At 33.5% G+C, this 13,763-nt stretch overlaps 1 protein-coding gene across 1 annotated transcript in view; it reads right to left on the reverse strand.

The window, feature by feature from the left end:
- Positions 1–12,499: 12,499 nt before the first annotated feature.
- The window catches only part of LOC118184802 (fumarate hydratase, mitochondrial-like), a 71,439-nt gene continuing 70,175 nt past the window's right edge, over positions 12,500–13,763 (reverse strand). The window contains exon 10 of the mRNA XM_035354528.2: positions 12,500–12,784. Coding sequence (XP_035210419.1) covers positions 12,577–12,784 — 208 coding nt within the window. The 3' untranslated portion in view covers positions 12,500–12,576. The remainder of the gene's footprint in view (positions 12,785–13,763) is intronic.

Raw genomic sequence — 13,763 nt, forward strand, 5'->3', positions numbered from 1 at the left:
CTCCCCCCACCCTTCCATTTTAAAGTTTTTGAAACTCTGTGGGTGGCACTTTTGAGGTTTGCCTATGGTGGAAAAAATGCTAGGGCCAGCGCTGATATGAGCGAATTTCCCTTAAAAAGTCCTCTAAGAAGAAATCCCTTGTGTGCTTTGCCATATTCTAATAAATAAACTATAATCCTCTGTCAATATGTAGAGCTCCTAGCAGGACCAGATGCTTTTACATCAAAAATAATTCTGATATCTTCACCTCCAGAAAACACTGCACAAAATCTAATGTTATTCCCAAAAACATGTTTATCAAATGAACCCATTACAGTAAATTCCGGTTATTGCAAGTTTCGTTTCCCTGTATTCCACCGTGAGCATGAACCTAATATAGATGGGACCTTTTGGAAATATTACATTTCTGAACTGATTAAATGTTTTGACAGTATTGTTTTACACACGTTTTTCTTAGGTTATTATAGTTTTAGTTCTTTTCTTCCTAGTCCTGTTCGTGTTTCGAAAATTTTTTGGCTAGTCCAAACTTTATTTCTTCTTCATGTTAACTTCGTCTTTCCCTTCTGCTTCTGAAGTTTCCTCTAGATTCTTTTGGCTCAGTTTTGGTCATGTTGTTGAATTTCAATCTTGAGTTTTCTCTATGTGCTTCAATTGTCGGCTTCACTTAGTGTGTATTTAGTTCATAAAATTTTATGGTTCAAAAGCATAACACAGTAATTTTTTCATTTAACAGTGTTAAGTCATATGCTATATACTCGCTTTTAATTCATTTGGTTTGTGTAAATACATTACTACACTGCCAAGGTAGTTTAGGGAATAAGTTTAACCTCTCGCTGTCTGATATTTTTGGATTTTTTAAAACTTAATGATTGACTTAGAGATAAATTTCAAATGGTTATGAATATTTTCATCACTGATCTCCGAGGCAATACAGTCAAAAGTCGTTAATTCGGACACCCATAATCCGGACCTCGAAGCTACAAATTTTCTGCGCATGCGTCCCGTTCACGCATGCGCGTAAGACCTTTAAGGCTGCGAATATGCGTATGCGCATAATACGTTTACGCATGCGCGTTTAATGTATAACGGACGGTATAAGCAAAGCTAAAATTATCTAATTCAGATAATGTTGCAGATTGCGTTGTTCCTTAATCTTCGAATTGGATCCGGCTTATTATTTTTTGCAGACTGTTAGAGCAATTTTATAAAAGTAAGCTTGAACTTTCGATTATGTCAAATAGAATTTCCGACATATATTTACTAATATGTAAAGGATTTACAAAGCGAAAGTATGTTTCAAAGTCCATTAAACAAAAAGTGGAATTGCTGCAAAAAATGGATAAAAGCATATCCTTATTTTCTCTAACCATTCCGAAACCTGTTTATCAATTTCAGGCTGCTCTGCGGCAAGGGGGTGACGATGCGGTACGCAATGAATTGGAAGTTGATCTGTCAGCACTATCCTTATCTTCAAGGCAGATGTTTTTATTTTATTTGGCTTATAATTCCTTAATAAATGTAGTATTTCATCTCAATGTACTCCGTCTTTGATATGATTTAAATCAAATTCCTCGTCATTATAATTCGCTTCCGATAGTGAAGAGGTTATTGAAAACGAAAAAATTTCGTTTGACAAATTAGTCGGTATTCTCGACACAGCAATTATAGGACTTGAACAGCAGAACTTTGTAACTGAAGAAGAAATTATGTCTGTTTATAGAATTAAAGAGAAAATATTATCACATAAAACGAAGCAACTTAAACAACTTACATTGAAAGAAATGTTTAATAAAGTAAACAAATAAATATTAAGCTTTTTTTTTTTTTTTTTTGGTAAATTTTGATACCCTTTAGATCATAATTGCTCTTTATTTCATAAATTACGGTTTCATATTTTTAATTTTATAATTTCTGCATGCCATCTTACCAGATTTAAACTGATGATCTATATATAATCCGGAAAAATAGATAATCCGGAAAAATAGATAATCCGGAATCGCCGAAGTCCCGACGAGTCCGGATTAACGACTTTTGACTGTATATATATAATCTGAAATACTTTGTGAAACGACTTTGTAATAACGCTGCTTTCATATAAAAAGATAAAGAGTCAGCTTTTTTATAAACTAAAAAATCATTTTTTAAGAAACTATTTCAAAGCCCATTCATTCATTAATGTTATGCCTTTAGAAAATAAATTAGCCTTGAAAATCTGATAGAGTGAAACTTTTGAACTCTGTCAAAAGCAAAGGAAAAGAACTTTACTCAATAGATGCAACAATATTTTCTCAGCAACTGTTTCAAAAACATGAGTGGCAGATGTTAACTCCTTATTCAAAATCCTCTAGTAAAATTTACTTTTGCTCCATTGTGCTTACAGTATAAGTAAACAAAATTATACACTGGCTTTAATGGGATAATGTCTTTTAGCAAATTATTATTTTTAAATATATTCTTAAAATACATTCAACTCCTCCTTATTTGGCTTAAATCTTTTAAAGTCTCTTGTACTCAAAGTATTTTATCCCTCTAAAAGTATTTTAATTATTAAAAACTATAAAGTGTATCCATATACTACAACAATGGTCATAAACAAATTTATATAACTTGCGAGAAGATTCAACTCTTTTAACCTGGCATCACAAGATTAACAAATGAAACTCAAAACCTTAGAATTTACATACATAGATATTGTATGTAATTTAAACTTTAAATTTACATACAGATATGTAGTGTAGTACTTACATATAGAGATGTTATTATGTACTACATAATATTCAAGACCATGTGCTATAATATAGTTTTTTTTTAATTCATTGCGATACGAATTTATATAAAATATTGCATTTTTTTCACAAAGGTACAAGGGTATTTATATACCCAATGTAAAAGAAAGTCTGCACTTTCAAAAATTTTTACTGAATATTTGGACAACCAAGCAGCATGGTACCTATGCCTCGAAAATAACTTCTGAGCAAAAAGGTAAACATGAACTAAATCGGAACAACCATGAGTATAACCATGAGTTAGAATATGAGTATAACCATAATACCATGAGTATAACCATGAGTAATAAATAACCATGAGTTAGAATGGCAATGAAACTAACTTTAATCAAATAAATGCAGATGAACTGTAGTAACTTTGTGTACACTAGGCAAATTTACAGTAGAGTTTCACAGTAGTTACCACAAGAAACATTCATGCAAACTAAATTATAATTTACCATAAACTAGATATAAGTCAAAGTGCCTGAATCACTGGGGAACAATTTATAACACAACATCTGTTGAGTTCGATTTTTCAGCTGTTTTAGAGTTAAAAGGCATGTTGATTTCAAAAGTGCAATTAGTTTTCTTCTACCATGTCAAATTTTTTCCTCTGAACCTTATGTAAATGTGACCACTATCCACAGCATTGAACGTGGATCATAGGAAGTACTAGTGCTTTCCAACTGTCTGACAAAAGCCTTTCCCTTAGTGCTAGGTGAATGACGCCATAGCAGACCAGCAACAGGTGCATACTTATCTAAAGTAGTTCAGTAACGCTTGAGATACTGTTGTGAGACATTGTGCATCACTCCTATATAGTGAAGCGCATTCCAAAGTGAAGTCTGAGTCTTACACATGGTTAGTAGTGTTTAGTTTTTTTTTATATATGAACTGAAACTTTTTCTTATATTTGCCTCGACTTGTTCACATAGTAAGTGCTTAAACAACCCCAATTCGTTTTTCTTCTCATGTGGCAATTTTACCATTCCCAGTCATAGGACAAAAAACAGTACATTTGTCAGGGAAGTTTATTTTGCCTATTTCAAAGCGAAAATTGTTGATCAAGTTAAATCATGGGCCCCTCGCAAAGTATGTTAGCAATGTGATGAGAGTTTACAAATGTTGATAAAGGGAACATATTCTAAAGTTCAATTTGGTACACCTATGATTTGGCAAGAGCCCAAAGATTACTCAAGTGATTGTTACTTTTGTACAGTTAAAATGTCAGGACATAACTAAAAAACAAATACAGGAAAATAGAGTATCCCTGTCAACAGCTATACGTTCAGTGCCTCACTCAGCTGAACCCCTATGGCAGTTTTTAACGAATTATCCTCTTTGGAAATACAGGAATATGATTTTGGTGAATATTGAATTCACCTAAACAATGAAGATTTTTGAAATTGAAGATGATTCCATTCATAAGGGATTTGACCACCATGAGTTGAATAGTTTGGTACGAGATTTGGGGCTATCCAAAATGCTTCACAGCTATTAGCATCGAGACTGCACAAGAAAAAGTTGCTTGAAAAAGGAGCTAAGGTATCCTACATCTGAACAAGAGAAAGTGCATTTCTGAAACACTTTTAGATGATTTGTGCATCGCTGTAATGTACATGGCTTAAAGGAAAAGTTGGGAATTTCAGCTTACAATGCAACTCAATAGCAAATGATCATCAGTAGCTCAAAGCAGAGCTTTATGTATGTCTTCCTTCATAACGGAAATTTATTTTATGCAGTCCCAATAAGTGATTCAGTTTGTTTGTCTGAAGAATATGACGTCATAAAGAGAATCATTGATTTCTGCAATATCACATGCACAAATAAACCATCTGTATTGACCTTTAAATGATCTAGTTCCTCCAAAATAATCCAAAATAAACCTCATTTTTGTGTACAGCAGAAGTCTTGAGAAGCATTGGCTGCCAAGATCTGACCTGAAACCTGGTGATCCATACATTCTACATTAGCCGTTTGTCGAGAGAAAGATCATTAATAATTTCACCTCTACATATTAAACTGGATCTCATGAAACAGTTTGCCAAAGCTTTGCCAACTGAAGGAGACTGTTTCAAGTATCTCATTTTAGCATTTCCTAGCCTATCATTTGAAAAGATAAAGGCAAGCGTGTTTGATGGTCCATTAGGCAGCTCCATAAACATGAACATTTCATCAGAGCAATGACAGAACCTCAAAAGAATGTTTGTTTGGCATTCAAAAACTTTCTTGGGAATACACTAAGAACAGAATTACAGCAAATTTTCCCGCAACTTTTGGAGGGCTTTAAAACACTTCATAGCGACATGAGCATGATATTGTTTTTATGTAGTCAACTTGATAACTTCTCAAAAACTTTTGTTGCAACCAATGATTAGCAGGGTGAGCAATTCCACCAAGATTTGAAAGTCAAGGTGGCATGGTAGCAAGGTAAATGAGATAAACGTATGATTATGTTGCATTGTTGGAGCATCAAGCAAGAATGTCTAGAGATTAAACATTCCAGAAAAAACGCCATAATCAAAAATTTTTACCCTAATATGTACGTTTACTGTTTTATAAAAAATCTTTGCTATTTGTATGAACAAAACTTAACTTTTTAGATATTGTGAACAAGTTTTTCCACTAATACTGCATAAATATTTCTGAGCTTCAAATCCTCTCTTCTATTATTTTTGAATTTTTATCATGAAGATACGGAGGGGAAAACACTAACAATTATAATTTTAATGTACTTTTCATTATAATTTACACATAATACCAAGAATTTAATAGATATTTTTAAAAACATTAAATATATATATATATATATATATCTGTAAATTAATATTAATCCAAAGTTTATAAAGAATTTTGAACTTCTGTCTGTTAACCATTCAGTTTACTTAGGCTTCAGAAATGATAAAAAAGCCATTTTTCAAGTTACATATAGTCGTTTCCCTTTGCTTTAAAACAAAATTAAAGAAAACAGATCTTTGTTTCCAAATTAAAAACACACTAATGAATGAATGAAGATCTATATATGCACAATTATAATGCATCGAAATAATATTCATTTGAGAAGAAATCTTGATCCAAGTACTTGTTTTACATAAGCATATAATACTAAGAATTTAATAGATATTTTTAAAAACATTACAAAAAAGCTATAAAAAAATCTGAAAGCTTTCAGATTTACACTACACCCAAAGGAGCTTTCTTTTAATGTTTTGTGTGTAACCTTTATTTATTATTTAATATTTTGTGTGTTACCTTTATTTATTAAATACCATGTTCTTCACACTTAAACCATAAAATTTAATTTAACAGCAATATTGCAAAATAATTTTAAAATGAGAATACCTTTAGAATTTCCAATATGCAGGCTCTTGCCCTGGAGGTAATTCTCCCTCCCCATACAGTGTTGACATTGCTTGCTTTGGAATCGTTGAGTTTCTTAATCAAAAATTCGTTAAAGAATATTGTAAAGATCAGGACTTGTACAGATCGTGACTTGTAAACATCGTGACTTAAAGAGAACATAAATATAAAGTGAAATATAAATAATAGGACAAAAACTTGCATTTTACGGTGGGCAACAAGAAGAGGATTCAGAAGATTTTTATATATATTTTTGTTTAGAGAGTTGAATGTTTAATATTTTAATAGTTGTAAGAGTTTAACTGTAGTAGTTAAGAGTTTAAAATTTTAAAAGTTAAGAGCTGCAGTATTTTATTTTTTTGGTTCTGTTCAAAAATTCAAATAAAAGTATTTTGTTCATTCTGAAAATTAAGCTTTGTTCTTCCTACAAGGTTCAATATCCGTTATATTGAAATAAGGAAAGGATTTTTACTGGCGCAGCCGGTAGGATCGGGGTTTTCCCGCATATAATTACGAACCAAAATAACTCAGGTGAGAGCTCAATTTACCTTGTAAACGTAAAATAATTAATTAAGATTATGAAAATTTAATTATTGTTTCCGACATGGAATCCTAGTTTATTTACTTGTCAAAGTAATGAATACGCCAGTGTTCAAATGTAATTTCTTTTGGCTCGCCAGAGTAGGTGAACAACACATTAAGTACTGATTCCACTGATTGATTTTCGTGCCGAATAAAATTAAATTCATTGTGAATTATATTTAAATAGAAAAAGAAAAAAAAAATGCCTTTTATAAAACTAAGAGTCTATTGACTGAATAAAATCAGAAATCAGTACTTGGCGTCAGCCAGCTGCTACAGTGTTACACATAGAAACGATTTTTTTTTTTGTTTGTTTGTTTCCCCAACGAAAGAGAAAACCGCAATCAGGGAGTTCATACTTTAACTAATGTTAAGGATAAATTGAAGGACGCATTAACAAGAAATTAGTTTTTTTTAAAATTAAATTTGCAAAGAATAAGGTTTATTTAAAATTGAGACATGGCTTTTATGGGACGTGGGAAAAAAGAGGATTTGCTAGTTTTAGCTGCTGAATTAGAAATTCAAGTAGATCCAAGTATGAAAATTTTGAAATCACAAATTTTGTCGCGTTAAAAGACTTGATTATTACTGACCAAATTAAGAAAAGAGTACTCTATGAAGTAAGAGACCATCTTCTTAATGACAGGGCGAAGTTCGTTTCTCCAACCAAATTAGCTGATAAACTTGACGAATATGAAAGTGTTCGTAATATCTCAAAACGGACTGGTGGTAATCCATCAACAGACAGAACTAATGAAAAATGGCAACCTCATTCTCCACTTCCAGAAAGAGCTTTCAGAAATAAATCGCTGTCCGCTGAAAACACGCCAAGAGTGTACCCATCCCGTAAGAGTGACGAACCACAAAAGCCTAGTTTCAAACTAACTTGCTATAATTGTGGAAAAGAAGGTCATACATCTAAGTTATGTACCAAAAATCGGATACCAAGAAGTGCTTCTACAACAGCACAAAACAACTTAATACAAACACAAGCACCCCTTACAGAAAAAGAAAAACCAGAAGTGCTAACTGCCAAGATCTCTATTCCTGTCTCAAAATCAGTGGACGTGTCTAGAAACATAGATGAATTAAAACTTGTCAAAGTTAAATGTGGAGATATTATTTTAAATGGAATCGTAGACACGGGAGCACAAATTTCAGTAGTCCGTGAGAAATTGGTTGACAACATACCTTGCGAAGGAGAAAGTAAAATAGAGATATCTTCTGCTTTTGGTGAAAACGAAATTACTCCACTAAAGATTTTCCAGATGAAAATTGACGATGATTTTCACGGTAGAGTGTCCATTACGTGTGCTGTTTCAAAAAAGCTAGTTACCGATTTGCTATTGAGTTCTTCAGCTTATGAAACACTCTGTAGGAATATCGAACTGTTTAACTGTGATCGTTATTGGGATGCATCCCCCTTAGAGTACAAAGAGACAGATGATAAACCGTTACCAGTTGAAGAAAATACTACAAATTTGGCTGTTGTTAATCGGCTTTCCCAAGAAAACATAGAGTCTCGGAAAACAACGAATAGAGTAAGACTAGAATTCAAGACACATCAAGAACAAGACGAAACTCTGAAAAAATGCTTTGAATGGGCAAATAAAAATCAAAATTCATATACTTTCGATGATGGCATATTACTTCATTCCGAATATATCTGTGGTGAAAACATTAAGCAAGTTGTATTACCTTTAGAAAAAAGAAGGGAAGTCCTAAGAATGGCACCCGAAATCCCTCTTGCCGGCCATCTCGGTGAGAAAAAGACAATTCAACGAATCAAGTACTCATTCTTTTGGCCTACTGTTAAGCAAGATGTTAAAAAATTCTGTGAAAGTTGTAAAGAATGCCAATTGAGGAGAACAGTTACGTACAAACATCGAATCCCAATTCAACCTATTGTTAGACCGGAAACACCCTTTTAAGTATGGAGCGTGGATTGTATCGGGCCATTAGAACCTCCATCCAGGAAGGGTCATCGGTTTGTGATATGTGCAGTTGACCTATGCACCAGATGGGCAGAAGCCACCCCCATCAAAGACATAAGTGCGAAAACAACATGCAACGTTTTGATGAGGTTTTTTACTCAAACTAGATTTCCAAAAGTGATTTGTTCCAACCAGGGAACTAATTTCACAGCCAAACTCACCCGAGCCTTTGAGAACTTACTTGGTGTGTCTCCACGATTCTCCACTCCAGGACACCCCGAGAGTATGGGTGCTGTTGAGCGTTGGAATAGAACCTTAAAAGAGATGATGAACAAAAATATCCAAGAACATGGCAGAAACTGGGATTTGAATCTTCCCTATCTCCTGTTTGCCTACAGAGAAGTGCCACATAGCACCACTGGTTTGTCTCCCTTCCAGATGGTATATGGAAGAATACCACCAGGACCATTATCTTTGCTGAAAGAGATATGGACAGGTGAACGTAGCATTCCAGTTACAGCTTCCCGTTCAATTGAAAATTATCTACAGGATCTTTTAGAAAAATTAAGAAAAGCTCATGACATTGCATCAGCAAATTCCAAAATATCTCAAGAAGTACACTTCAAGATACAATTTACGTTCTCAAGAAAAGACTTTCAATGTTGGGGACAAAGTCCTCGTGTTAATGCCATCATCATCACATAAATTGCTCAACACGTGGCAAGGACCAGCTACCGTGATCAAACTTACCAGGCCACACTCTGCCAAAATCGAAATGGAAAACGGAAGTATTAGAGAACTCCATGTAAATAAGTTAAGGCCTTATATTGCTCGTGTAGATCACGTTGGTATCATTTTTGACCAAGATGAAGAGTTTGGAGATATCCACTATGCACCAGCAGATCTTATGAATAAATCTGCTGATGATATCTGGACCTATTTACAAAATTTGAAAGGCGACTTAAAATATTACCAACGGGAAGGACTATTTAAAGTACTAAAATATTATGTAGATGTTTTCAGTAGCAAACCTGGTCAAGCCAATGTTGATGGTCATGACATCAAGGTTACAGAAGAATGTAATCCAAAAAGATTGAGGCCCTACCGTGTTCCTGTTTCACTTCAAGAGGAAGTCGATCGTCAAGTTAAAGAACTGTTAGAATGGGATTTTATAGAACCCAGTGACAGTGACTGGGCACATCCTATAGTATGTGTTGCAAAAAAGAATGGCAGCGTTAGACTGTGCATAGACTTCAGGCTTTTAAATAGCTTCACAATTCCGGACGCCTATCCGATGAAGATTGCTAAAGATTTACTATTCGAAATAGGGAAAGCCAAATTCATAACAGTTCCCGATTTAACCAAGGGATATTGGCAAATTCCTATGAAAGAAGAAGCTAAACCCTACACAGCATTTATCACTCATTCCGGCCATTACCAATGGAAAGTTCTCCCTTTCGGTTGGAAAAATGCTGGAAGTACCTTCCAAAAATCGATGGATAAGGTGCTTGCAAACCATAAGAACTACTGCCGTTCATATATTGATGATGTGGCAATATTTTCTGAAACTTGGGATGGCCACCTCTATCACATCGACCAAGTGTTTCAGACGCTGAGAAACGCAGGTCTAACCGCAAATCTAGAAAAGTGTGATTTCGGAAAGAGTCACGTGAAGTTTCTAGGACATGCAATAGGTTCTGGCACTCACTCTCCATATCCTGAGAAGGTAGAAGTCATCAGAAATCTGTCTAAGCCTACCACTAAAAAAGAAGTCAGAAGTCTTTTAGGGCTAGTAAGCTACTATAGGGATTATATCCCAAATTTTTCTGAGATTGTTTTACCTCTAACAAACCTTACAAAGAAGAGTGTTCCAAATAATATTCCATGGGACTCTAAAAAAGAAGCAGCTTTCAACAAACTTAAAGAAGAGTTGATTAAAATGCCATCTCTGCATACTCCGGACATCAGCAAGCCCTTTCAACTCTATACGGATGCATCTGCTTTCGCAATTGGAGCGTGTTTAGCTCAAAACGACGAACATGGCAAAGAAATGTCCATAGCATTTTTCAGCAAGAAATTAACGCCCTGTCAACAACGATGGTCAACCATCGAACGAGAAGCATTTTGTGTCATCGAAGCCTTGAAAAAATTTGACACATGGATTTTCGGTGCCAAAGTGCAGATTGTGTCTGATCACAATCCCCTCACCTACTTGACCCAAAGCACCCCTCATGGTGCTAAACTGTCTCGTTGGGCCTTAGCGTTACAACGGTATAACATGACTGTGACATACCGCAAAGGAAGTTCACATGGGAATGCTGATGCTTTGTCAAGGTTAGCTGTTAACTCTTTCTCTCTCAATGAACTCTGAGCAACATTGTCTCTACGGTGATGAATGTGTTTCTTGTGGGGGGACTTGTAAAGATCAGGACTTGTACAGATCGTGACTTGTAAACATCGTGACTTAAAGAGAACATAAATATAAAGTGAAATATAAATAATAGGACAAAAACTTGCATTTTACGGTGTGGCAACAAGAAAAGGATTCGGAAGATTTTTATATATATTTTTGTTTAGAGAGTTGAATGTTTAATATTTTAATAGTTGTAAGAGTTTAACTGTAGTAGTTAAGAGTTTAAAATTTTAAAAGTTAAGAGCTGCAGTATTTTATTTTTTTGGTTCTGTTCTAAAATTCAAATAAAAGTATTTTGTTCATTCTGAAAATTTAGCTTTGTTCTTCCTACAAGGTTCAATATCCGTTATATTGAAATAACGAAAGGATTTTTACTAATATGAAATCGATAGTAAAACAAATTCCAAATTAGGGCTTCCACATGCTCATATTTGGTGGAGGATTACGTTATTCAAAATTTGATGGCATTAGGTACTGTTGTTTTATCGCAATGCGAGAAACATACATACATTTATGCAGATTCTTCATTATTTAATTTCTTTAAATACAACACAGGGTGATAATATTCAGTGGCAACAATCTGAAAAGTGAAATGGACATTTAAAGTTTTTGATGCAAAATGCCAAAATTAAATTAACATCCCTTCTGGGCTAATATGCCCTTTGGGCTAAAAAAAATTATGGCTGTATGTTTCTAAATCTCATTCCCACATGCTGATCTCTCAAAAAAGATAATACTCATTCTTGTTTCTCCAAAGCATTTAGTAAAGGGAGCCATATTTTTGTGTTCTATATTAATCTTTGCATTCTATACATAAAATATGACATATCAGTTAAAGCAATGGAAGTTAATTTAATAATTTAAATACAATTAATTTAAAATATATATGTCATGTAATTTACTTTTTATCTTCTAAACACCATTCAAACTGATTCATAGCACTCAGTTATTATATTCTACATATAATTCAGATTGATTCAAACCTGCATTTACATGTCACTCAGCCATACAAGCAGATATATAATATAAAGTCTTTTGGCATCTTTTATCCCTTTGTTAAAAACTGTGATTTTAATAAAAGATGACATAAATATTCCCAAATAAACAGAAAATTTTCCATTTCCTATGTATGTTTTAAATACATTAAACCTCGATAAAAAGATTTAAATAATTAGAAAGACGTTAATATTTCTCTAAAAACAAAATTATATCATCTTAACAATAAAAGAAAGACTTGGCATAACTACTTTTTACAAGAGAGAATTGCATATTGAAAAATTACGGCCAAAATAAAACTTGTTTATAATATTTTATGAGTTTTTTAAATGCAAACATGTCTTTTTAACACGTTGGCATTTAAAAAACCTTCATGTAACATTTCTTTAACATGTGTATAAATGCACACTTCTTTAACTTGTTTATAAATAATGATAATGCACATATATATATTAAACTATTTATTTATTATAAAATACAGTAGGATTGTGGTTTCTCCAACACACATACAAATACTCATATTTTATTTTGGTCCTAACATTTCAGATGGTTGCACCCATTTATCAAACTGTTCTGATGTCAAGAATCCCAATTTAATTGCAGCTTCTTTCAATGTAGTACCTTCTTTGTGAGCTGTTTTGGCAATTTTAGCAGCTTTGTCATACCCGATATGTGGATTTAAGGCAGTTACCAACATTAAAGACTCATTCAAAAGTTTACTGATTTTTTCACTGCAAAAAGGAAAAAATAGCAATAAATAAAAAGAGAAAAAAAAAAAAAATCAGTACAGTCATGTAACTTTCTCTAGCTAAATAACTCTCTCTATTAATGAAGCATGTAAATATACTAAGTTAGAAACTATACACTAAAATATGGCTTTACAAAATTTATTAATACATTTACAGGAAATGACAAACATTTTAATTCTATCTATACACTTTCTGAAAAATGTTTTAAAACTGTTTTGTTTAAGTTTACATTTTTTGAAGCATTTCTGAACAGCTACATCCAATATATAATTTAATGTATGGGGGATAATTGTTTAAATTCATGGAAAAATTTGTTCAAAAATAAATGGCAGCATTAAATTATTTCCTACAACCAAAAACTGGTCTTAACTCTTGCCACATGAAAGTGTTAGAGATGATACATATAATCCCACTAAAACATTTTATAAGACAACTTGTAGAGACATTAAGATTTTTTTTTTTGGAAGCAGACAAGATGAAAAATAGCAAACCGCCTTCGCCGGGAATCGAACCACGGACCTCTGGAATACCGGCCCAGCGTGCTACCATTACACCACGAAGGACGCTAGGAAAGTGGTAGAAATATCTTATATACTCCCCTTTTTAAAGGGCTACTAGGGTTTTAGAGGACCTAGTCGCCAAAGCCTGGGTGCGGAGAATCATCATCCACAACCCTTTTAGTTCGGGCCCCACTGTAGAGACATTTGGATTTTTTTTGGAAGCAGACAAGATGAAAAATAGCAAACCGCCTTTGCCGGGAATTGAACCACGGACCTCTGGAATACCGGCCCAGCGTGCTACCATTACACCACGAAGGACGCTAGGAAAGTGGGAGAAATATCTTATAACCTCTAAAAAGCTACAAATTTAATACTTCACCAGATTTAGATTAATCGCATAAATTTTACCAATCACTTAATATGGATTTGATTGCCTTAATTACTTTAATGCATACAAATAT

Source organism: Stegodyphus dumicola, chromosome 5, assembly GCF_044657685.1.
Source record: "Stegodyphus dumicola isolate Sdum_Otavi_A_Nest chromosome 5, ASM4465768v1".
Classification (NCBI taxonomy): domain Eukaryota; kingdom Metazoa; phylum Arthropoda; class Arachnida; order Araneae; family Eresidae; genus Stegodyphus; species Stegodyphus dumicola.